The 24,993-nt window shown below is 48.5% G+C and overlaps 8 protein-coding genes across 8 annotated transcripts; 3 read left to right on the top strand and 5 right to left on the bottom strand.

The window, feature by feature from the left end:
• Positions 1 to 609: 609 nt before the first annotated feature.
• On the bottom strand, positions 610 to 3,745 carry N7466_011294 (putative beta-N-acetylglucosaminidase; the record flags this gene model as incomplete). The annotated part of the gene is made up of 4 exons (XM_057170683.1): positions 610 to 723; positions 787 to 3,302; positions 3,356 to 3,474; positions 3,696 to 3,745. 4 exons carry the CDS (start codon positions 3,743 to 3,745, stop codon positions 610 to 612), a joined length of 2,799 nt encoding a protein of 932 aa, XP_057015404.1.
• Positions 3,746 to 4,751: 1,006 nt separating this feature from the next.
• N7466_011295 (N-acetylglucosamine-6-phosphate deacetylase) lies at positions 4,752 to 6,094 on the top strand (the record flags this gene model as incomplete). Its single annotated transcript, XM_057170684.1, has 2 exons — positions 4,752 to 5,123; positions 5,189 to 6,094. The coding sequence occupies 2 exons, from the start codon at positions 4,752 to 4,754 to the stop codon at positions 6,092 to 6,094; spliced, it is 1,278 nt and encodes a 425-aa protein (XP_057015405.1).
• A 584-nt stretch (positions 6,095 to 6,678) lies between these two features.
• On the bottom strand, positions 6,679 to 8,460 carry N7466_011296 (GMC family oxidoreductase; the record flags this gene model as incomplete). Its single annotated transcript, XM_057170685.1, has 2 exons — positions 6,679 to 8,060; positions 8,208 to 8,460. 2 exons carry the CDS (start codon positions 8,458 to 8,460, stop codon positions 6,679 to 6,681), a joined length of 1,635 nt encoding a protein of 544 aa, XP_057015406.1.
• A 1,019-nt stretch (positions 8,461 to 9,479) lies between these two features.
• On the top strand, positions 9,480 to 11,041 carry N7466_011297 (betaine-aldehyde dehydrogenase; the record flags this gene model as incomplete). The annotated part of the gene is made up of 2 exons (XM_057170686.1): positions 9,480 to 9,961; positions 10,027 to 11,041. 2 exons carry the CDS (start codon positions 9,480 to 9,482, stop codon positions 11,039 to 11,041), a joined length of 1,497 nt encoding a protein of 498 aa, XP_057015407.1.
• A 730-nt stretch (positions 11,042 to 11,771) lies between these two features.
• On the bottom strand, positions 11,772 to 13,297 carry N7466_011298 (uncharacterized protein; the record flags this gene model as incomplete). The annotated part of the gene is made up of 5 exons (XM_057170687.1): positions 11,772 to 12,635; positions 12,700 to 12,848; positions 12,911 to 12,972; positions 13,038 to 13,044; positions 13,258 to 13,297. The coding sequence occupies 5 exons, from the start codon at positions 13,295 to 13,297 to the stop codon at positions 11,772 to 11,774; spliced, it is 1,122 nt and encodes a 373-aa protein (XP_057015408.1).
• A 1,631-nt stretch (positions 13,298 to 14,928) lies between these two features.
• N7466_011299 (unc-93 family MFS transporter) lies at positions 14,929 to 16,656 on the top strand (the record flags this gene model as incomplete). Its single annotated transcript, XM_057170688.1, has 3 exons — positions 14,929 to 16,151; positions 16,241 to 16,336; positions 16,392 to 16,656. The coding sequence occupies 3 exons, from the start codon at positions 14,929 to 14,931 to the stop codon at positions 16,654 to 16,656; spliced, it is 1,584 nt and encodes a 527-aa protein (XP_057015409.1).
• Positions 16,657 to 17,360: 704 nt separating this feature from the next.
• On the bottom strand, positions 17,361 to 19,452 carry N7466_011300 (S10 family peptidase; the record flags this gene model as incomplete). The annotated part of the gene is made up of 8 exons (XM_057170689.1): positions 17,361 to 17,995; positions 18,072 to 18,225; positions 18,282 to 18,449; positions 18,500 to 18,515; positions 18,569 to 18,692; positions 18,743 to 18,859; positions 18,921 to 19,025; positions 19,101 to 19,452. 8 exons carry the CDS (start codon positions 19,450 to 19,452, stop codon positions 17,361 to 17,363), a joined length of 1,671 nt encoding a protein of 556 aa, XP_057015410.1.
• Positions 19,453 to 21,055: 1,603 nt separating this feature from the next.
• On the bottom strand, positions 21,056 to 23,819 carry farB1 (putative C6 transcription factor (Ctf1B); the record flags this gene model as incomplete). Its single annotated transcript, XM_057170690.1, has 3 exons — positions 21,056 to 23,256; positions 23,434 to 23,512; positions 23,538 to 23,819. The coding sequence occupies 3 exons, from the start codon at positions 23,817 to 23,819 to the stop codon at positions 21,056 to 21,058; spliced, it is 2,562 nt and encodes an 853-aa protein (XP_057015411.1).
• Positions 23,820 to 24,993: the final 1,174 nt, after the last annotated feature.

A 24,993-nucleotide genomic window follows, 5' to 3' on the forward strand; every position in this document is an offset into this window, starting at 1 on the left:
TGTACACAGTCTCCAGAAAATACCCAGCTTGCGGATCTCCCGTGATCGCCACTCGATCGCTCAATTCGAATTCCTTTCCTTTGTACTTTTTTTCATCTAAGGGGGAAGAAAAAAGTGAGAAAACACGATTTTTTTTTTCTTTTTTTAAAAAAAGATGTCATATTGGTCCGAATGACGCCGTACAAAACCTCTTTGTCCCACCCACCGCGCCCGAGTCTTTTCGCCCGTCATCAATATGCACAATAGAAAAAGGGAAAAAAAAGACAGGGAAAGGGTGGGGCGAAACGGGGCAAATCCCCCGATTTACATAGCCCCTAAAACAGAACCAAAAAAAAGTGACTCCAGGGCCTGGGCTCACCGTGTTATATCCCAATGGTCCCGAGGACCCAGAACAGTATAATCAATGCCAGATTGGATATCATAGATGCGATCAAAAGAAAAAATCAAGACCAAAGACTCAAAACCAGAACCAAAAAAAAAACCCAGAAGAAGGAAAAGGGCAGAGGGAAAGAGAAAGAAAAACAGCTCCTACTTCATAATTGCAAGGGAAATCGCCCTCTTCCATATAAGAGTATATAGCAATTCAAACTTGGAACTCCGGGGCTCCAGTTAGGAGGTGTGCATCATCGTCCAAGTCGTCGCATCACAGTTGACTTCCTCGAAACTATGTAGCATACTAAAACCCAAGGAAGATATACAATCAAAATTACCGTCACCGTCCACCTGCGTATAAGAAACCCGTGTCAGTTCCGGGAAAAAAAGAAAAGAGAAATAAAAAAGTCTTACACAATCCATCACCACAGCCTGTGCACTCAGCTTTTGGATTTGTTTAATGGCCAGCAGGATCAGCCCCTGCATGACGATCGAATAATCATCCGCACAGGGGGAGATAACGGGCGACGAGATTCCCCCGACCGGACCCTGGGTGGCGCGTAAAGCCGGCATATGTTCCGCCAACGCCGACCGTTCATTGTAAATCACAATGCTGCCTAAAATCGTCTCATCCGATGGTCGCTTGGCGCGGATGATGCCGCAATTCGGCGCCCCGCCGAGAGCGATCCGGTAGATGTCCGTCACCCCTTGCCGCGCATTGGTCTTGATATGGTCGAGAATCTCACGGCTGTAATCCCACCCGTACACCAGGTCGTAGCTTACGCTGGCATTTTTCAACGCCACCGTGAGTCCGTCTGGTGGGGTCCACGTGCCCAGATTACGCAGAATCACGCTGCAGACTGGGCGAGAGAGTGCGGTGTTCCATCCCAGATTTGCAAACCATTGTCGCAGCCGCTTACGCTCAACCGAGCTCACGGTAGGAATCCCTAAGTAGATCCCCGGGAGTCGGGATCCAAGCTGGAATCGTTTCATGCCCTTTCGCTGAAGAAGAGTACGAATCGCCCGACTGTGGAGAGAATGTCCAATTGACAGCTTTCGTCGAGAGGGATCCACTATCAAGCATCCAACGACACCAGTCCCGGTAGACCGAAAGAAATATGTTGCACAGAATCCATACAATGCCTGTGTACTGCTATTGCGAACCACAAAATGGGCTTCGTCAATGTCTTCCTTTCGAAGAAGGAAGCTATTAGATGTCGCGCCAAGAAGCTCTGACCATTGACCCTGGGTACAATCCTCGCGAACTGTGTCTAATAGCGCATCTAGAGCATGTGCGTCCCGATCTTCATTCCAATTCTCCACCAACCAATGCTGACGGGATTGGTGGATTTTCTGGCTGCGGCTGATGGAACCTGGCAGACACCCGGTCGGTGTCAGGTCACCATACAGCACTTTAACCAAAGTCTGTAGCGCAGTCTCGGTAAAATCATAGGTACATACGTAAGTTCCGATGGAGGAATCGGTGACAAAGTCGTATGGCGAACTGACAGCAACCACCACCAGGGGCTTCTCCACACGTTCACCGGATAGAGAGTACTGGGACTGGCAGAGCAACGAGATGTGCTTGGAGAAAGCTTGTTGATATATATTGCGGTTTGCATCCGCCGTAATGACAATCACGGCGCTAGCTCGCTTGATGAGATCTTCGTGGATGGGTCGTACCCCATGGGCCGTATAGGAAGTATGTAAAACCCGGCCATTTCTTTGCCGGGAAATGGACCTTCCCAGCTCTTTGAAGACACTTTCTCCGCTGACCACTGACGCAGTCTGATCCAATGCAGCTGCCGGATCAAGAGACCCATGCATGGACTCATTCGTCGATAGTGTCACGGCAGACGCTGCAAGTGGCTTTACTAAAGGTGTCAGGAGCAAGAGCTCTTCATTAGCATCGACGACGTTGGAAAGAGGAAGCAGGTTGTCGTTGTCACGCATGACGGTTATTGAGTTGTTATAGGCCCTCGTTGAGAGATTGGTGTGGGAAGGTTGCATCTGGGCGAGGGACAGGAGACCGGGAGGATTCAGTGCCTGTTCCCAGGAGGTGCAGCCTGATTTCAGACTCAGCACACGCCGTAACGACTGCCGTATCCGAGGACGCCCAATAATGCCATTCTCCACACCCAACTTCAGTCCATTGATGGCCTCTTGTTGTACCGGGAATGACCGACAAAGCAATATGACATCGCAACCGGCATTTTTGGCCATTACCGTGCCACCTCCAACGCCGATGTTGTGAGTGAGGGCCTCCATCTCTAGACATTCTGATACAACGACGCCTTTAAACTTGAGATCCTTCCGCAACAGTTCATCCACGACTTGATCGCTTAAGCAAGCGTGCATGACGTTCATTCCCGCCGACGACATGGACACCCCGCCTACCATCATAGCGTCGAGACCATGCGTAATCGCATTGCGAAAGGGCACCAATGCACTCAAGCTCAGTTGCTCCAGGGATTCTGTTATTATAGGAACATCTGCATGGGAGCCCAGAAACTCCAGGTTGCCATAAGAAGGAAAATGCTTGCCGCAGGTGGCCAGTCCTGCCTCTTGATACCCTTTCATAAACTGGACTCCATACTGAGAGGCCTCTTGGGGATCATCTCCACTGGTACGCACACCAAGGGGTTGATTCCGCACGTTGGTTAAGACGTCCAAAACCGGGCCTAAGATCCAATTGACACCAACAGCTTTAAGCTCCTGGGCGGTGGCTACCGCGACTTCATGAGCCAATGCCTTTGATCCCGTTGCAGCCATGCCCATGGCGCTTGGGAACTGACGCACATATATTTCATCATATAAGCTATTCACTCCGCCATTCTCCTGATCTAACGCGATCAGTAATGGCACAGGATGACCAGCATTGCGGGCAATAGTTTGCAGCTCGAGGACCAATCGAGTTGCCTCCTCGGCAGCTATTGATGAGAGATCAGCAACCTATCATGGAAAGGAAAAGATTAGAGATTACATTTAAGATTTTTAGCGGATAAGAGGATGGAGCCTATATGGTAATCTTCGATGAGCGAACGAATCTCTGGGCTGACCGAGGTACCATCGAAGCCCATCATAAAGAGCTGGCCCATTTGTCTGCCATATGTCCAGTCAGCATGGTATACTTTATTTCGATTTGATTGAAGCTTTCTTCTGCCTATGTCCTTTCTCCCTTGACCGAATTTACCAAACAGGAAATAGTCTAAATGGTCCGAAGAGGGGGGTGGGGAAAACGTTGGGGTTCCACAACGCGTGAGAATTGAAAGGGTGGGCAGGGCACAGGGTTGAGAAACATCCGGAACAGGAGATCAACATACCTGTCTAGATCCTCCCAGCCCGGGGGCAGCATGTCCTCTTTCGGGGCCATGGCCCTAGGGGAGGGGAGAGAGAGAGGAATGCCAGGAGGCGTGGGGGCTAGGGAAGACCTGAAGAGAAGGAGCTGCAAGCAGGAATAGGATCCACGCCCCAAGGTTTGTTTCTTTTTTTGGATGGAGAGAGGTTTGGAATGAGATTGGGGAACTCCGAGGTCGCAGTCAGGTGACGGAGAAGAGGAGTGTCAGACCCTGTGTCAGGCTGGAATAAGCAGCACGGCCCCCAGAGCCGCAATCGGGGGGGGGGATTCGGAACGAAACAGAGTGAGCACAGATGGGGAGATAAGATAGTGCGTCATTAGGGGGAAAACTGAGGATCACATAATAATTTTTTTTTCTTGGAGATTTTTATTTATTTTTTTAAAGCTGTGCCTATAACTGATAGGGTTAGAAAACCGTTCCAGTTTACTTACCTAAGATGAAACAGCTACTGAGTCATCTGTGCGCATACACAGAAACTTCCAAAGATGCCCAGATGTGTCACAGGTGTGTGCATAAACAGCCTGGTGGGAACAAGGAAAATTAATTTACCCTGGCAAATTGGAGAAGCAAAGTGTTAAATGCCATATTATGGTGAAATCTGAATACAACCGGCAGAAAAATAGCTAGCAATTTTGTATTCTCATATGCAGTTATAATCAGTATTTTTGGGTACTTTGGTGTATCAGGTTCCCCGGTAATCTATCGCCCGTGAAGTTTGGTACGCAGATGACAATACCTGGTAAAGTCCCCACCCAATGTCACATCCGCACCCGATTGCTCTGATTAGTCCGAGGGTTACATCTATACCCGTTTTCAATCGCCAAATGTCACCTGCAGAAGACAATCAACCATATTCAACAACAGTTACATCATCGTGCAGTCCCTTCCTGATACAAACTACTTCTCTCTCTGTTTTCCTCTCTGTTTTGATTCTTGAACTTGTTATTTGTTTTCGCCCCTGGTGCCTGATAGAGAAGACGAAAAACAGACTCCAGAGAATACAACTCAAAATTCGTCAATATGCCGGGCAAAACAACCACTACTCCTCGTATTACCAAGTTCACCAACTGCCGCATTGTTCGCGGCTCATCATTGGTGGAGCAGGATCTTTGGATCGACTCACTGTCCGGAAAAATCCTCAAGGACCAAGAAGCGTTTTATGGACTGCACCTCTCCCCGGATGAGATAATCGACCTTGGCGGCCGCATCCTGGCTCCGGGGTTGATTGATGTACAGTTGAATGGCGCACATGGCTTTGATTTTTCCGTACCTTGTGAAACCAAGGAAGAGTACGATGAAGGCCTGCGCATGGTGAATCACGGTCTGGCTCGCACTGGTGTCACCTCCTACCTCCCGACAATAGTTAGCTCACTGCCCGAGGTCTACTGGAAGGTACGTGACAGATTGTATCTCCACAGAGGCAAGAAGATATTCCAGTACTAATAGTCCGAGAGTAGGTTCTTCCCTCCCTTGGTCCCTCAGCTGCCACCCACCTTGCGCAAGACGGCGCCGAATCTCTCGGAGCTCACGTCGAAGGTCCCTTCATTAGCCCGGGCCGCAATGGCATTCACAAAAAAGAGGTTCTCCGTGCCGCCCAAAATTTCGAGGATATTATCCACTGCTATGGTGCCGATAATATGGGTGCTGAATGCCCCATTAAGATGATCACGGCTGCCCCGGAGGTTGGAAACATGATGGCCCAGATCCCCGAACTCACTAAGCGCAACATCGTCTACTCCATCGGTCACTCCGATGCCACCTACGAACAGGCTGTCTCGGCCACGCACCAGGGTGCCAGCATGATCACGCATTTGTTCAATGCCATGCGCCCCTTCTACCACCGCGATCCTGGCGTATTCGGCGTGCTTGGCCGAAGCGAGCGCCGCCGTCCTTACTACGGCGTTATTGCCGATGGAATTCATCTGCACCCAACCTCCATTAAGATTGCCTACAATGCTCATCCGGAGGGCATGGTTCTTGTAACCGATGCTATGCGCCTGTGTGGACTGCCAGATGGTGTCTATGAGTGGACCAACGGCGAGCGTATTGTGAAGACTGGAGCTCGTTTGACTCTGGAGGGTTCGGATAAAATTGCTGGTAGTTCAGCAACCCTCATAGAGTGTGTGAACAATTTCCGTCGCTGGTCAGGCGCCTCAACCGTGGACGCTATTAATGCTGTCACCGCCACCCCTGCACGCTTGTTGGGTATCGAAGGAGTGAAGGGATCCCTGGAAAGTGGTGCAGATGCCGACTTGGTTGTCCTGGGTGAAAAGGAGGACCCATTTTCAGGTTCCACTCTGACAGTGGACCAAGTATGGAAATTCGGGGTGAAGATCCATGATTCCGAGAAGGCGACGGTTTAAATGGCATCGTCTTTCACCTTCTGTCTTCGACACATCTTTTTCGGGTTCGCTCTTTAGGCTTTGATTTTGGGGATTGATTTCGGCGCAGCTCTCTCTGCTTTTTTAGTATCGGTGCTCCAGGAGTTCAGGCATTCATTGCATTCATTCAGCATAGAGAAGTATCGTACAACGCACTGTGATAGATTTAAATTATAAGAGCTACACCCACCAAGGCTTCCACATGCAACCTTGGAAAGTTAGCTATGAAACAAGTTTTCTTTCCAGATATCTGTAATGGGGAATCATTCACGAATAAAGATTTGCTTGTATTCATACTATGTATGTTCATTTGATTCAAACATGAATGTTCATGGAATGTTGCCAGGCTTCATATCCCCGGTAACTTTGAACGATATGGTTGATATTATATACAAATATCAACCCTATGTGCAGACGAAGCTCTGCAGCGCTCGCTTATATGCTAGACTAAATATTACCAAAACGCCCAAAAAAAAGTCCAAAGTCAAAAAGCTAAACGACGAAGAACTTTTTTTTCATCGAAATGTCGAGTCTGGCTCAAACATATCATCGGTTCCTTGCATCATTTACAGACGGGGCTGGGAGTGGGACCAGCCGGCCTCCTCAGCAATCAATTCAGCCGCACGCTCACCGATAGCCAACACGGTTAACATGGGGTTAATGCTAGGCATATCCGGGAACACACCAGCATCGGCAATACGGACATTCTTCAAGCCGCGAACCTTCAGCTTGGGGTCGACAACGGCCATAGGGTCACGGACAAGGTCACCCATCTTGGTGGTACCAGCAGGGTGGTACACAGTGTGAGCCACACGACGACCGTACTCCGACAGATCCTCGTCAGACTGAACGTTAGGACCAGGGGCGACCTCACGCTTAATCCACTCCTTGAAGGGCGACTCCTCGGCGATCTTACGAGCAGCCTTGAAGCCCGCAACGATAGTAGCGGCATCGTAGCCCTCCGGGTCAGTGAAGTAACGGAAGTCCAGAGCGGGCTTGACGGAGGGATCGGCAGAAGTGAGGTAAAGGCGACCACGGGAGCGAGGACGAGGAATGTTGGGGGTCATGCAGAAGGCATTGATGGGCTCGTCATAGCCCAGACGAGTGGTGTTCAGTGTGAAGGGAATCTGGTAGCAGTGCATCATGAGATCAGAGGCGCGGCCGTCAAATCCAGCAGCATCGGGACTCTCGCGGCGGAGGAAGATACCGGCGTCGGAGTCCATGGTTGTCATGTCGTGGTCCACGGGGTGGTTCAACTCCCACATAATGATACTCTCGGGGTGATCAACGAGGTTCTCGCCAACACCGGGAATATCCTTGACAACGGGGATGCCCAAGGCAGACAGTTGCTCGCGGGGACCCAGACCAGAGAGCATCATGAGACGGGGAGTGTCGACGGCACCAGCGCAGAGGACGGTCTCCTTGCGAGCACGGAGGGTGTGCTTCACGCCGGACTTGAGGGTCACGTTAACACCGGTTACGGAATCACCTTCAACGTTAATCTTAGACACCCAGGCATTGGTGAGGATGGTCAAGTTGGGGCGCTTCTCATCGCCTCGCAGGATGGGATGGATATAGGCGACACTGGCACTGCTCCGACGGCCATCATCGGGGTTGTAAGAGACGTTAAAGAAACCAGCACCCTCAGTGAGTTCACCATTCTTGCGGATGTCTGCGTTGAAGTTGGGGATGATAGGGATGTTCATGGCAGAAGAGCATGCCTGGATCCAATCCTTGCAGAGCTGGTTACGGTGGCGGCCGTGTACGGGTTGGAAAGTGTTGCGGAGGCCATCGATCAGACGAGTAAAGGTCTCAAAGTCCCAACCCTGGCAACCCTTGGCCACCCAATTGCGGCAATCGTACTCAAATGGGCGGAAAGAGATGAGGGTGTTGTGACTTGAGCAACCACCGAGCACTTTGGCGCGAGAGTGACGGATATGGCTGTTGCCTTTTGAGAAGAGAGAAAAAAAGGAGTAAGCTTTTTTGATTTCATATATTTAAATCGATTCCACCAATAGACATCACACCCCGCAAACTAGGAGAGCTACGGAAGATTGGGTCGCGTGAGGGAAGTATGGTGATAATATGGACGTACCATTGGGCTGTTCGGTGGTCGGGTAATCGTAGTCCAGCTCGCCACCCAGGAGATTGAGCCATTCCTTGAGGTTCAGGACTCGGTCATCGGAGAAGTCACTTGGGCCACCTTCGATAACTAAGACACGCTTGTTGGGCAAGTACTGTGCCAGACGAGCGGCGATCACACAGCCAGCAGTACCACCACCTACGACAATGTAGTCGTAGCTGTTGACATCCTGGACAGGAAGCTCATCGACACATGTAGCAGCCATATTGAAAGGTATCAGGATAGAAGGATAAGTAGAGATTGAAAAAAAAAAAAGCGCTGAAGAAGGATTCCTTGGTACTGCTCCTATGACCTCTTATATAACAGGCAGAAAAAAAAAGAGTATTAAGTAACCAAGATGAGTTGGATAGTATCAACGGGGTTGAAACCTTGGAAATCAGATCGGAGGTTGAGCACTTCCAAAATCTCAATCTACTTGCCTGATTCGGTCATGGGGCTGATGATTTTTTTTTCAATTTTTCCATTTTCAGATTTTGGGTTTTTGGGGTTTTTTACATTTCCAGAGATCTGATTGGATGTTGATAAGGTAAAAAGTGGAGACTTGACGATAAGGAACGGGATCCGCTGGACGCTAGTCCGGATTGGGCTCTAGTCCATTTTTCTCGTCGAGGTAATGATTACAACCACGCAGAAAATGCCAATGTCTTTGGAAAATAGGAAAGAAAGGCGAGAAAATAAAATGAAAATAAAATGAAAGGATTCCTTAACTCCTTACGGGCTTACTCTCAAAATCCAGCTTACAGATAAAGGTCCATCATACGATAGATAAGCCATTATCGTTGCTTATCACAGATATGATTTTTTTTTTCTTTGCTACTAGCTAACATGCATATAAAGTACAATTCTATACCAACATAGTTGATCACCTCCAGTAACTACACGTACGTCACAGGCTTTTTTAGCAAATCCCCGCTATGGAATTCCATTCTTAGTCCGAGTTTCCCGCAGCCACGCCGTACATCGAGAAAGCCACTTAGCGAATATGATCCCCGCAGTCTTTTTTACGTGATTTAGCGTGGACCCACAATGCCGTTTAGCGTTGAAGCCCGGGCGGTGTGAGGGGAGAGGCATGCATTAAATCCAGGAATTAATCAGGAATTAATCTGGGTCTCCCCCCAAAAAAAAGAGGAACTGCTTGTCTCAGTATTCCTTTCCTCTCTCTCTCCTCAAAAGTTCCCTTGTTTATTATTCCTCTCTCACCTTTAATATACATATCCCAACAAAATGGCTCTCTCATTCCCTCCCCGTCAACTCTACTACAATGGTCAGGCGCAGGCCGCCTCCTCAGGGAAGACTTTCCAAACTATCAATCCCGCCACAGCAACCCCATTGGCCGACATTCAGATCGCTTCTCCCTCCGACATTGACTCCGCCATTACTTCTGCAGATCGCGCTTTCCCCGCGTGGTCGCAAACCCCTCCCATTGCTCGCGCTCGTATCCTCCAAAAGGCGGCTACCCTTCTGCGGGAGCGCAATGATGAGATCGCCCGCGTGGAAACTTTAGATTCCGGTAAGGCATACACCGAGACCAGCACTGTCGATGTGGTCACCGGTGCGGATGTTCTCGAATATTATGCCAATTTCATCGGTGGTGGTGGCCTGAATGGTGAGACCACACAATTGCGAGAAGATGCGTGGGTTTACACCAAGAAGGCTCCCTTGGGTGTTTGTGCCGGCATTGGTGCCTGGAACTACCCAATTCAGATGTAAGTGACAATCGGGCTAGGAGATGAGATAAACAACAATAACTAATATTCATTCTTGTTTCCAGTGCTCTGTGGAAGTCAGCTGCTTGTCTTGCGGCAGGTAATACCATGGTGTACAAGCCTAGTGAATTCACCCCTCTCCACGGCCAGACCCTCGCCGAAATCTATACCGAGGCGGGCTTACCTGCCGGTGTCTTCAACGTGATCAACGGCGCTGGCGACGTTGGCGCTTACCTGACTAGCCACCCCACCATTGCTAAGGTGTCATTCACCGGCCAGGTATCGACCGGTATGAAGGTCGCAGGCTCGGCTTCAGGCAACATGAAATATGTGACCATGGAACTGGGCGGCAAGAGCCCCCTGATTGTCTGCCCTGATGCAGATCTGGAGAATGCTGTCAATGGCGCGATGATGGCCAACTTCTACAGCACAGGCCAGGTCTGCACCAATGGTACCCGGGTGTTCGTACCGCGGTCCATGAAGGCAGCCTTTGAGAAGCGTCTTTTGGAGAAGATTCCCTTTGTACGAGCTGGCCCTCTCTTTGATGAACAGACCAATTATGGACCTTTGAGCTCCGCCGTACACCACGAGAAGGTGATCTCATACATTCGACACGGTATTGAGACGGACCGGGCCACTCTACTCTGCGGTGGACCTGAGAAGCCCGTCGTGCCCCAGGACCTGCAGGCCGGATACTGGGTCAAGCCCACCATCTTCACCGACTGCACAGACTCCATGCGCATCGTACAGGAAGAAATCTTTGGTCCCGTCATGACTCTGCTGTTCTATGACACCGTTGAGGAGGCAGTGAAGCGCGCCAACACCACCGAGCATGGTCTCGCCGCGGGTGTCTTCACCAAGGACTTGAACCAGGCTCACCGAGTCATTGACCAGCTTCAGGCTGGTATCACATGGATCAACACCTGGGGTGAGAGTCCAGCGGAGATGGCCGTGGGTGGTTGGAAGAAGAGTGGACTGGGCGTGGAGAATGGCCGCCGGGGTATTGAGGCCTGGTTGCAGAACAAGAGTACCCTCGTTGATATGAGTGGTACCGTTGCAACTGTGTTTGCCAAGCTGTAGTATTTGTTTTTCTTTAACGCCATGCATGACACTCGGATATAAAGTGTATTTAAGGGAAAGAGCCCCGACTCTTACGCATTTGCCAAAACTTTTTTTTCCATTGAAGCCATCAGTAACCTTGGAATCACTTATTCCTCGCAGACGAAACATTTGAAGATTCAAAATGGAATTTGGGGCAGGGAGAAACAGATTCCACCGCATTCCATATATGTTGTGTAATAACCATAAAAGTCAGAGTAAGCTCAAAGTAGGAGTAAGCCGTGGAAGATGTAACATCAGAACCGTGCTAGTCCTTAAAATGAAAACAGCACAGACCAAGTCAGAGAGAAGATAAGAAAAACTTTGGAAGGGGATTTAAAGAGAAAAAGCAAGTCTGATTAATACTAGTAGGCTATGCGCAATAGCAAAACATCAATTCTAGGTACAAGGTTTATTTGCTAGCGCTTCAATGAGTTATTGCATGACATATCGAACACGATCTACCATGTCTTATCTATCAGTTTCAAAATATGCGAAAACAAAAAGAGAAAGAAAAAAAAATAGAGAAACATGAAATAAAGATAACTCCGCGTCCGAAACGAGTGAAACCCATGCAGCAAATATGACTTGCGTAAGAAAGAAGACCCAGACACCCCCATTCCCCAGAACCAGAAACAGTGACAAAAACGAAAGAGATGAAGCTCAGAAAAGCATGGCAGTGTTTTGTTTCAAAATACCAAAATCATGGTATTTAGATTGCGGTCATTCTGCCTCCCATGCGATCGAAAATCAGGTCATTCTTCAGAGTCCCATCCAGGCCACCAATGGCCGAGTCAACCATGCGCGAAGACATGCTGTCCGGAGTTAGCTCGTCATCTTCTAGAGACCGACCAAGCTCAGTATTGATTCGGAGGTCCTTGGGCACCTTTGGGGGTGTTGTATCAAGGGCCGGCTCCTTGTGTGTTTTCTTGATAGGCACCGGGGCCGGGACATAGGTGCGAGGACGATAAACCAGTGCAGGGCCCTGAGTACGGGCATCTGTTCCCGCCTGTTCAATGGACTCAAAGTAGCGCACGGTCTTCACCTTCAGCTCCAACGTAGCGTCGCGATCACAGACCATAAGCGGATGAGGGTGCAACTGCAACGCGGACAGAGTCCACATGTGATTGACACCTTCCTCCAGACCCTTTTGTACCGCGAACGCCTTGTGAGCACCGGTGGCAACAATGACCACCTCCCGCGCATCGATGATGGTCTGGATACCGACAGTCATAGCCATGCGCGGAACCTTGTTCACGTCGTTGTTGAAGAAGCGCGAGTTAGCTAGGATGGTGTCGTAGGCTAGGGTCTTGACACGGGTTCGGCTGCTCAACGAGGAGCCCGGCTCGTTGAAAGCGATGTGACCATCTGGTCCGACGCCACCGAGGAAAAGTTCGATACCACCGTAGCGCGCGATACGCGCATCGAAGGAGGCGCACTCTGCGGCGGGGTCTGAGGCATTGCCATCGAGAATGTTGATGTTCTGGGGGAGGATATCCACGTGCGAGAAGAAGTGCTTGTACATGAAGCTGTGGTAGGACTCGGGGTGGTCGCGAGGCAGGCCCACGTATTCATCCTGTGCCATGTTGAATCAGTATATCAGTTGCGCCGGTGAAGCCCGTTGCATAATGGGGTCTTACCATGTTGAAAGTCACGACATTCTTGAAAGAAATCTCTCCAGCACGGTGACGCTGGACCAGAATCTTGTAGATGAGCTCGGGGCTGCTACCAGTTGGTAGACCGAGGACAAAGGGCTGGCTTTCGGTAGGATTGAATGCTTTGATACGGCCTAGAACATGTTAGTCGGAGTCATGGGGGTCTATGGTTCACAATGGATGCCTCTTCACTTACTGACGATGTATTCCGCGATATACACGGAGACCGTCTGAGGATCTTCTCTGATAATCACACGCCTATCAGAACCAGGACTCGGATTAGCGATGGGAAGGAGAAGCCAGAGATAAAGCGACACACTTACATGGTGGCTACGTCAGAGGAGGATTAGAGAGTTGGAAAGACGGTGGTAAAATTCTAGGTGTGTGGATTAAAGAGGGAAAGATTAAGGAGAAGGGAAAGAAGGCAAGAAGAAAAGAAAGCAAAGAAGCAAAGAATTGGAAGCGATAGGAAATCTTGGTTACGTTGGAAGAGGGCCCAAGGTGTGCGACGGCAACAGAAATCGTAACACGCCCCTCTACTACATGGGATCTTCGTTCGAGAATGTATCGTCGCATGCGCCATGTGGGCGAGACCGGATTTCGATGGCTTTTTTCTTTTCTTTTTGCCTTCCCCCTCCCCCACGAGATTCTCTGAATGCATCTTATTCGTCCTTATTGTTCTTTGGCCTTCTACCATGGATCTGGTTGAGCAGGCAAAATACAAAGTATCTAGGCACCGACTTGTATCTCTGAAAGTCCATGTGTACAGTGGAGTGTGGACCAGGTAACCAACGATGGGTGGATCCTGATGTCAAGCTGGCATGACGGTACCATCGAGCTATAGAAGTTGCATTCGGTTGATAGAAAACAGAAAGATCAATACAAAGGACCCACGTTACCCACGTTACCCACCACAATCCGGGGCAAAAGAAGTGTAACCTCAGTTACCTCACAGGCTCACAGCGTCGCAGTCTGATTACTCATGCCCAGGTGGGGCCAAGTGGCTTGTTGTATTATGTAATAGACCGCCTGCTGTTTTCAACCAAAAATACACAGACCGCCTACCTGTTTTCAATGTGAGATGCAAACAGATTATACATGATCATACCCGGTACAGGATGAATACTCAAGTGCAGAATAAATACAGAAAAGGCTGAACCCGTGACAGAGACGAAGTTTCCAATCAAGTCTTCTGGATAATGGAGATCCTTATCTTAGTAATTCTTGCTAGCATCTATGTGTGCGGCATCAGATTGCTCAGTGTAGAACACAGCATTCTTGATTTTGTACGTATACGGATGCGGGAGTTGGAAATCTAGTGATCCTCCGCCTTGAGGCTCTCTGAGTAAAGAAGTAACTACTAGTATGACTACTATGTGTTTGATGACCTCATGGAAGATTATCCAGATCGATGATGAAATAATTAATTGACATACAAGATTGTGGGGATGACTAAAACGTGTTCTTGTAGAAAAAGAGTTGATCTGATGACTCTTATCAAGTGGATCACGGTAGTAGACAATTCTTGGTGCCGTCACAGGCCCCAAAAGCATCAAGACGAGACGAAAAGAGGTGGAAAGAGGTGGAAAAGAGGTGGAAAGTAAGTGTAATTAAACTTGATGGACTAGCCCGATTTTGACCAAGTCCAGTTCAGTGGCGCCTTTAGCACTTGAGGTGTTGCATGCCAAGTGCCGAATGCGACCGCGATTAGAGTCACATCTCGACCTTCTTCTCTGGCAGAGAAAGACTTTTCCAATTGGTTCTCCTTCTCCATAAACTTCCCTTCTCTCTCCGTCTTTTTCTTCTCTCCCCGCAATTTATATCCACTTCAAAGTCATTCACGAACCCACTTTAATTACCCCAACGTATCATTGGTTTCTCCTTTGACTCTGTGAAACATTGATAAGCTAGCGCTATATAGTCTTCCACAGAAGAGAGAGAGAGAGAGAGAAAAAGAAAGAAAGAAAAAAATTCTTATCACCGGCTTCTTTCTCTTTGAACATTCTTCGTCTCTGGGAGGTTAGAAATCGCCCTTTTTTTCCTTCTCTTTTCTCACGTGGACGTAGCATTCCTTCCCAGATCTCATTCTTCAACACTTTGGTTGATCTGGTCTTTCCTCGCCCCCAGATTCTTCTTTTCTGTCTTATTGGTTTTCCTTTCGCTCCCCTTTTTCTCATCAATTTTTTTTTTTAATTAAAAAAAAATAATTTAATAATGGCTACCCCCGAGCCTGAGCAGCTACATGCTCCAGATCCTCCGGCTGCCCCGGAGAAACACATTGAACAAATGAATATGGAAGATCCAGAGACTGCCATGGATCATGCGGTGGTGGGAAAACCGTGGATGTATAAGCCGATGCTGAAAATTGGCAATTGGGAGGCTCCCTGGTTCGCATCGCCCGAGACCCAACTGATCCTCGTATCTTTTGTCTGTTTCCTCTGCCCTGGCATGTTCAATGCTGTCAATGGTCTGGGTGGTGGCGGTCAAGTCAATGCGACCGATGTGAACAATTCCAACACCGCCCTCTACAGTACCTTTGCCGTCGTCGGCTTTTTTGCGGGCTCCATCGCCAATCGTATCGGTCTCCGCCTCACCTTGTCCCTCGGTGGCTTCGGATATTTCCTTTATGTCGCCGCCCTTCTCTCCTATAATATCAACCAGAATGCGGGCTTCCTCATCTTTGCCGGTGCATTACTCGGTGTCTGTGCCGGTCTGCTCTGGTGTGCCCAAGGTGCCGTGATGATGAGCTACCCCCACGAACACGAAAAGGGTAAATATATCGCCATCTTCTGGGTCATTTTTAATCTGGGTGGAGTCATTGGCAGTTTAATCCCCTTGGGTCAAAATATGCACAGCACAGCTGGTAATGTCGACAACGGCACTTACATTGCTTTCCTGGTCTTGATGGCCCTGGGATTTGCCCTTTGCTGGACCATCGCCGACTCCAAATACATCAAGCGAAAGGATGGTTCACGCATCATTGTTATCAAGAACCCTACCTGGAAATCCGAGTTTCTGGGTCTTTGGGAGACCTTACGTTCCGACTCGTATATCGTTCTGATGTTCCCCATGTTCTTGGCCAGTAATTGGTTCTATGGCTATCACTTCAATTCTGTCAACCTCGCCTACTTCACCGTTCGCACCCGTGCTCTCAACAGTCTCCTCTACTGGCTGATGCAGATGGTGGGTGCCTTCATTTTCGGTCAGCTGCTCGATATGAAGTTCCTCTCCCGTCCCGCCCGCGCCAAGGTCAATTTTGGAATTCTTCTCGCCATCACCATGGGAATCTGGGGTGGTGGCTATACCTTCCAGAAACAATATACCCGCGCTACCGTCAAGGCCGATATGGATTTCATGGACAGCGGTTATGTTGGGCCCATGTTCTTGTACATGTTCTATGGCTTCTATGATGCCGCATTCCAGACCTGCACTTATTGGTAAGATCTTGCCGAACAAATTCCCACATGGAGATATGGGGGGTTTTTTATATAAAGAGTTCTTTTTTTTTCTAACTGTAATCATGCAGGTACATGGGCTCCCTTTCCAACAACAGCCGCAAGTTGGCAAACTTTGCTGGTTTCTATAAAGGTATTCAGTCTGCCGGTGCAGCTGGAATGTGGAGGTATGTATCTCGTCTTTCATCTTTTATCAGACTTCATTTCTAATTCAGATTTTAGAATGGATGCCCAAAAGACCCCCTTTATGACAGAGTTCGCCTCTTGCTGGGGTCTTCTCGTTGGCAGCATGCTTGTTGCCTCGCCTATAATCTTCTTCAAGGTGAAGGATAGCACTGCCATCGAGGATGACTTGCGCTTTTCAGACGAAACCACTGCCGACGTTCTTGGAGACACCACCGTACAACATGACGACTATGAAAAGCCCGAGTCCCACGAGGATACTTCCAACAAGACGTCCCACGAAGATACTTCCAACAAGTCTTAAAATCTATAGATGCTCAAAAGCTTTGAGCTGATTACGTGTACCACCACTTTACCTTTTGTATTTGTGTGTGCGTGAGAGAGAGAGAGAGCAGTCGTTATTGTTTGCATTCTTAAATGAATGCCATGACCTGTCAGTTGCATTTACGAGGCGTGTTTTTTTTCCTGATTGTTTTCCCAATCATTCATCGATATCCCTTCCTGGCTGGGACTTCACTGCTTTAACCCGTCGGGAATAACTGAATTTCGAAATTTCCTTGACCTAATCCTTTTATTTTCCCTTCTGCCCTTCTTGTATCTTTTTCTCTTTGAACTTGAACATAACGTTGTATGGGTTTTGTTTCAAGGAGTCGGCGGTGATGAGGTCTTGACCAGTCTTTTGGACAAGGTCGGCTAATTTTGTAATGTATTAGGATTAGATTCTGGAATACCATAGACTGAGACTTGAAATTTCCGAGTTATTGACTATGTAAATGACAAATGGTCAACCTAAATGTACCTGTTGACCTGAAAATTTCATATGGTAGATCGGAATAGACTCAGGAGAGATCCCCAAGTCGAAAAAAAAAAAACCGAGAAAAGCCAACACTGAAATCCTGCAAGGTGAACAGGTCAACTAGTCAATATGAACAATCAACATGCTCGACCCTCCAGCTTGGCAGTAACCGATAAGAATATTCCATGCAAGCAATCCAGATCAGAGCTCCTTCAAACCAGCGACCCAGTCGCAGTCACAGTCGCAGTAGGCAGCGCAACCGACGACTCAGTGTGCGTCGCCTCCGCAAGCCCACCAGAGCCAAAGCGATCAGTCAACTTCTTCTCACCAGTCGCCAACTCCCAGCCATTCAAAGTGCGATTAAACAGCTGCAACGCGGCAATGGGCTGATAGTACGGCACCTCATGGCCCGACTCGTAGATACGGGTGAAAGAAAAGTTACAATACTCGCGCGTCTCGCCATATTCAACACCATCCACCATGAACGGCGTGTACCCGGCGGCTTGGAACTCTGCCTTATGGGTGTGGTTGACAGCAAGGGAGACGGCCTGCCCTCCGAACCAGTTACAGATGTAGTCTGCATCGCCGTAGATGAGAGCTACACGGACAGGGCGGGTAAGGATGTCCTCCAGGTCCTCGACGAAGTTGGGCCAGACGAAGTCGCCGGTGGCCTGGAAGGCGTAGAAGATGTCGTCATTGGACTCCGTGTAGTTCAAATCCACACCAATGGCCTCCATGACGGAATCCTTAGCGAGATATTTAACGTAATACTCGGGTGGAGTGGGATCGGCCTTTGGATGGCGGATGTCGTAGGTACCGCGGCCGCTATACATGTAGTATGGGCTCTCTGTAGGAGGTGTTAGAGATGTCATATGTGGATATATGACAAGCAGAACTGAAATGAGAGATTTTATTCCACATACCGACACTGTCGCGGCATATGTCGCCTGCCGCGGCGCAGATTGCGTAGTCCGCTAGGGAAGTGCGGTTAGTAGTCTTGCATTGAGTGATCTGGTCCTGGCAACCGTTTGACATCTCGTTGGCGAACTTCATGTACTCATAGACGGTGTTGTTGACCTAGAGTATCTCGTTAACATGTAGCACAAGCACGACTGGATTACCAGCCAACTTACTGCTTCAATACCATAGGTGTTGTGAACTGCAAATTCGGGGTAGTAAGGAGCCTGGATTGCCTCATCGATAATTCCATTGATGATACCAAGAGTACTGAACTCAAGGTGAACGCCTTCGACCGAGCCGTTGGCAATTCTCTCATTCTGGTGATAGAAATAGTCATAGAACTGGCTCATGTTAGAACAAACAGAATCAAATCAAAAACACTCAAACTTACTGCCGGGCCATAGTGTCTGAGAAAAAGCATTAGTGTTGTGAAACCAAAGAAGAAACCCAAAGTACTTACCCGCCATAGCTCTCCGTCCAGAGATTAAACTCCTTTGATTTGATCTTAGAGTCCAGCTGGGGTAGTTCTCCAAGGAACCCTTGCAGAATTTCCCAAGTAGCCACGGCAGCGAGATCGGTAGTATCTTTGAGTGTTAGTTCTTCTTTCTGTATACTTCAGGCATTGCACACTTACCAATCAGGGTGGCATTGATGACTGGATAGCGGCCTTGGTATCCTGCGAAATTGACATCCTCAAACACACCTGTGTACGGGTTGATGGAGCCAGGTTCTTCCTCGGCATATGAGAAACCTTCAAATGCGATGTTAGCTACATACACGCGTACTCACTAAGCCCTCTCAATATGCTTTACCTGTGCCGAGAGGCTGGGAAATGAACAGCATGTTAGAGACCTCATTCCACGACTGTGGGTTCAGATAGGTCTCCAAGCTCTTATTCACGTGGCAAGGTCCCAATTCTGATTTTGAGCATCAGTAAACTATACAAGTAGTGTTTTTTTTTTTTTTTGCTTCACATATCATCGAAGTCTCACCTTGAAAAAGTCCAATCAGGGAGTCACTTCCGGGGCCACCATTGAGCCAAAGAGTAATGGGGGCTGTCTCTGGCTCGTGTCGGGCCTCGAAGAACCAGAAGAAAGTGTGAGACTTGGGTGAAAGATCCACATATCCCGCGTACGAGTTGACACCCGGGGTAGTCTCACAAATGCCTTCCTTTCCAGGCTCTTTGTAGCGAATGGTGACGTTGTTGGCAGTCGTGATGGTCTTGACATCAGTAGGCTGAGTTGGCAGGTTCTCAGGCAGCTGGCAAGCAGATTCGGCACCACGAGGCACAGAATAAGCTGCCACAAAGGGCAGCAACGGTGCAAGCCAGGCTTTGAAGCGCATGGTGTTTGAAGCTTACGAGGGAGGACACTTGAGGTAGGAAAGTAGAGGTAGAGGTCGAGATGTGGGAACAGGAAGAGGAATGAGGGAAGAAAGAGGAAGAGGAAGAGGAAGAGATAGAGATCGAGGGGAGAGAAAGAAGGTACAGACAGTAGTCTCTGTAAGTTGAGTCTATCCTAGGTGAGAACTAAGGAGATAAATACAAATAACCGGAGATCTCCTGACGACCAACGTGATGAGGATCCCTCGCGAGTCTAGTGATATAGAACTTACAGCTACAAATCTAAGTGATAATTACTGTCATTCTCTCACCAAGAACAAAAGATGGACCAGCCAAGACGTCCACGGGTATTGCTAGAGAAGCCCGTAGAGAGAGTAGGCACACGGGGCTATCTGGAGATCGTCTGCATGTGTTCCAGACAAAGCTAGTATTTTACTCACTCGCCTGGGGTTGAGTCAAAGAAGGAGATGCACGAATTACAGTCTTGATGGAGCGATCGCCGCTAAGATGAGGCACAGTGGGGTTGACTGCTACTCTAATCCAGCTATTTGATCATCGAGGGTATGTTGTAGACAGCCAGATATCACCTAGAACCAACGTTTCATCCTACTTGAGTTGAAGGCTCATTTATACGTGGAGATATTCCTGGGGTTGACCAGGAAAGATTGAAGAGATAAACGCAAAGTGTATCAAAGAAAATTAGAAGAGCACTTGGGTTTAATATTAAAAGTAAGTAACATGTTCCAAGTGCTGGGTCAAAAACTGATTTCCCGTATACCACATAGGTCCAATGTAGCATGCGCACAATATAAAACGGTATTATATAACTCATCTATAAGAATAGAAATAGATAAAGTCAAAAAGAACACAATAGAGCACATCCAACCGATCTAAACGGACAATATCAATCCCGGATCCGAATTCCGAAGTGATAACGGTGGTTAGGTATGGAGTCAGCCCCAAATCCCAACCCGTGGACCTCGGCTCAGAGAAACTGCATATCGCGCATGACCCTAGCATAATGAATGCCCCTGTCGATCCCCAACCCTGCAACCGTTTGGCTGGTACACGGAAAGACCAGAAATTTAGCCGTCGATCACTGCGCGATGACGTGAATTCAGTCTACATGTGACATGTGATGCCGATAAAAGCGACCATTATTATCGGCATCGATACATTGACCCACAAGAGGATGTGATAATTGGCATGATCCGCATATAGATTTAGAGTATGTAGTACGTGAAAAATACTAGGCTATAGGCTATACTGCGCAGCTCATTCAATGGAATAGTCATCATATTGCTCATGCTTTTTTGGAATCCCTTCTCTCTATCGAAAGTACAAAAGAAACGTCGTCATCATCATCATAGAGAAACCAAAAAAACCAAAACCAAATCAATCCCGGGATATGCGCCATATGAACACCTCCCCGATCTTTCTCCGATGTGCAAGGCTTGTAATAAGACAGTAATTAAATAATTCCGCTAAGAAAGAAAAATCCAATCGACCAAAGAGAATCATAAAAAAGAAATATGATAAAAAAAGGCGAAAGGATAAAGAAAAAGAAAATAAAAGAAAACCAAAGAAAATAAACAGTGCACATGTTTATTCATCCAGATCAATTCCAAGGTCTGTGTCCAGATCAGCCGTCAGGCCGGGCCGCAAATGAGCCTCGGCTGAGAGCTCAGAGCCCGAGCCATGATCACCATGGAGCTCCGTCAAATTGGCAAAGTCAATCGACTTGGGCTCAGTGTCAAAGCCCATGCCATGCATGCTATCAACACCGAAATCGTAGCCCTTATCTTCATCAACGGCTCCAGATTGGCCAGACTCATCGGTGAAGAATTCATTGCTGGCATCATCAAAGTTGATCAAAGCATCGAAATCATTCTGGTTCACTTCGGCATCGTTGGCCAAGTCCATCAGTTCGGTGAGACTTAGCTCCGAGTTGAGCTCTGGGATCGCAAAAGCATCGTGATTGTGGGTCAGGTTGAGGTTATTGGTGCTGCCATTTTCGCTACCGTCGGAGTGTGGCGGAGTCGAGGCAAAGAGGCTGCCAGTGGACCGCCCGCCTGCGGGGGCCTGGGGGTAGGTGAGGTCCGGGATCTTCTGGGATAGAGAGTCGGGAGGAGGGGTCAAGGTGTTGTTTCGAGAAAGCGAATCAAATGGATCAATGCTGGTACTGGTGGTGGTGGCGGTCTTGCGGGGTCGCTTAGTTTGTACCTCCTGGGGTGCGACCGTTAACTGAATACCGGCCTTGCGGATAGCTGCTTCGAGGAATGAGGTCGCAAAGTCGGCCGATGCGTAGATCTCGCGCAGACGCTGTAAGATACGCATGCACTGGTAGAATCGTTGGAGACTGGTCATCCGCACGCTCGCGTCGCTCGACTTGATATCAAGTAAATGAATGATAACGGCGGGGAGGAGCACGGTCACTCCAGTCGTTGGGTAGTATCGAGTCAAGTCCAAGACATGAAGATCCTGGGCAATGCTGGTGATTTCCACGGCGGCGAATCGAACTTTCTGGCGAGAGAGTTCTTGTAACTCGGAATCCATGGACGGGTAAGGAACGGCGGGGAGGACCTGTGGGCGATGAAGGGCACTGGATGTAGTGAGGTAAACCATCTTCAACAGGGCCCGGTGCGAGTGAAGAACTTCACGAGCCTCCGGCAACTTCGAAACCCCCGAGGGCGTATATTGTGTTTCGACCGGGAGATTGGCCAGCCAGTCTTCCAGCTCCTGGTCACATCGTCGTACTTCAAAGGACTCTGCGGTCGACTTCTTGGGGACCAACATCATGGTGGTCTCCATGGTGCCGCCAAATTTATGGCTGAGCACCGAGTACTGTGCAGAAAGAACATGGCTCACGCAGAGACACAACCTGGCCTTTTCGATAAACATCAGGGCCAGCTCTCGCTGGTGACTGACATTCTGCAAAATCTCCGAATCTCCAACCATCTTCACAATTTCGGGTGAGAAGGCCTGGAATTCAAAGTCGTCCATGGTTAACATCGGCACATCACAGTCGTCGTCCTTGACGCGCATCGGTCGTCGCATGCCGAGGGCAATCAATCGGTCTCGAGTATATGTGCTCCACCAAATGCGTTTCCACATTCTCTGGCGGCGAACATCCATCCGCGAGTTACCGGGGTCCCGGTGAAGACCAATGGTGTGGGCGAGAGACAGGCTGACGCCCATCCAGTGCCAAGTATCCTTTTGATCATCCGGAGTCTCATACCAGTAAGTCATGAGAAGCAGAGACTGAACCAGTGAAATACGATCCACCTCGTAGTCGAAGTCGTACAAAAGGCGGGCTCGCTGGAAGAAGATCTTGCGAGCTGATTTCCGAGTTTGGTAGCCAGCGGCTTGCAAATGTTTCATGTCGACAAAGGCCATACCGGCAAACATGACGGCCTGGAAAAGTAAGAGACTGATGCGGTGAACTCCGTCATTCTGTACAACTGTCTGGAGGAATTCCTCCAGATCTAACAACGGCATATACGAATGCACATAGTGTATGTAGGCCTTGAGAAGCTCGTTTCGCAATGTCACGTCGGGGATCGTCAATGCTCCCTTGGCGGCCAGGTAGTCAATATCCTCTTTCTGGAATCGTGCGGGTAGGCCTCGAATGTAATCGGGAAGGAAAGCATTTGCGGTTCGAGGGCTTCCAAAAGAGGGATCGAGCAGTTGTTGGATTTGCAATGTGGCATTTGCTAGAGGCATTGAGGCGGGCACGGCGGGGTTGGAGGCCATGCGACGACGACTTTGATTATCGTCGGAGCCAATGCGATGAGCCTGCGTTTGATCTGCAAGTTGACAAAAGTCAGTTGGATAATCCCAATTGGAATGAAATAGCTTTCTCTCTCTGAGCGTCTGTCTGGTTTCTCAGATTGGGTACGCACATAGTAAATGCGGAATATGCTGTCCGTGATCCAGATCAATGGACGCCTGTGAGGGAGAAGTGGGTGCCATTTCAGACAAACCCTGAATGCTTTGTAGCAGATTCTCCTCTGACGCCTCAGGGGACTCGGAATGGGCAGCATGATCTACCTCCACACGGGACTTCCTATAGCAAGCGGAGATGCACCGTTAGCTTGAGCGGACTCGTTGGGTTTGACAAGTAATGCTGGGTCTTATTTTTATCCAGCTTAGTGTTGACGAACTTTCTCCGTTTGCTTTCTGTGACGACACATTCGACCTGATCTAATCGACAATTGGTGCAAGGGGAGCCATTTTCTACCACGTCGCAACGGACCTTGCGAGCGCGACAGCAGCAACAGGCCTTGGAAGCCCGGCGCTTGACGGGGCGGTTATGAGCGGATAGCCCGGCGGAGGAGGCCTTGCGTTTGCTTGACTCGGAATCGGCCATGGTGTTATTCATAATGACCGGGGGAGTATGGGGTACATTCGAGGAGTATAGTTAAATATCCCCGTGAAGAGTGGAGTATTATTTTTTTTTTTATAAAAATTTTAAAAACGAGTCGAACTGAGGACGCTGGGGGACTGGGGGGGGGATGTGGATTGCTTAAGTATATCCGGAGTAAGGATACTCTTCCCCCATGAACTTAACAGTTGGGGCAGATCCCAAGACCAAAAATCCCCCAAATCGCGCATCCGCTATTCGTTAGAGGCAAAACTGGCAGGGGAGATTCCCCACACGAGAGGCATTTCCACTTTCTGTCTGGGCTCGTGGCACTCCAATGGACCCGGAAAAGCCCCAAAAATCAAAAATCCTCTACTTTTAAATTCCGTTTTCAATTTCTTTTTTACTCTTTTTTATTCTTTTTCTTTTCCTTTTTTCTTTTCCTTTTTTCTTTTCTTTTCTTTTTTCCTTTCTTCTTGCCGTGTCGTCATTGGCCTCTTTCGGTTTAGCGTACCAGACGCTCGGCCCGGTCACGGGACAACGGAACCGATGCGGTGCCGGTCTTGCCGTCATAATACACTGTCATTACGGATGTATAGAGGCATCGTATAGAAGAACCTAAATATATTCATAAGCAAAGAAATTAGGATATTAACAGTTGAGACAGAAAGAAAAGGGAGAAGGAAAAATAAGCAAGAGAAAATACAAGGAAATCAGAGAAGAGGAGAAAAACCCGCTCTACCCACTAAGTGGAGTCGGGGGTTTGTGTGTCATAACAAGTTCCTTTTTTTTTCTCCAGAAAGACACTTGTCCCTGCAATTGGATATGAACGGAGTAACCCGTACCAGATTTAATCAAACACTAAAAACCTTACTGGATTTCTCTAATTCTTCGTTATACACGTTAATATCCCAATTCCGTGCCAATCTTCTCTGTGACATTCGGCACTCACATGCAGAAAATCCTTCAAGTCGGCTGTATGGCCCTCTTTCAAGCTTATCATATTATCATATACTTCTAACATGTACACATGCATTTTGATTCCGAACCAATCCGACAAAAGCCGTTGAATAGATTACAGATTATGGAGATTGACATTGCGCATCCCTTCTAAAATATGTCAAATAAAAAAACTTCATTGAAATGATCAAATGTAATTGGTAAAGTAGTAAATTCCGAA

Source organism: Penicillium verhagenii (assembly GCF_028828195.1).
Source record: "Penicillium verhagenii strain IBT 33310 chromosome Unknown utg000013l_segment0_segment0, whole genome shotgun sequence".
NCBI lineage: Eukaryota > Fungi > Ascomycota > Eurotiomycetes > Eurotiales > Aspergillaceae > Penicillium > Penicillium verhagenii.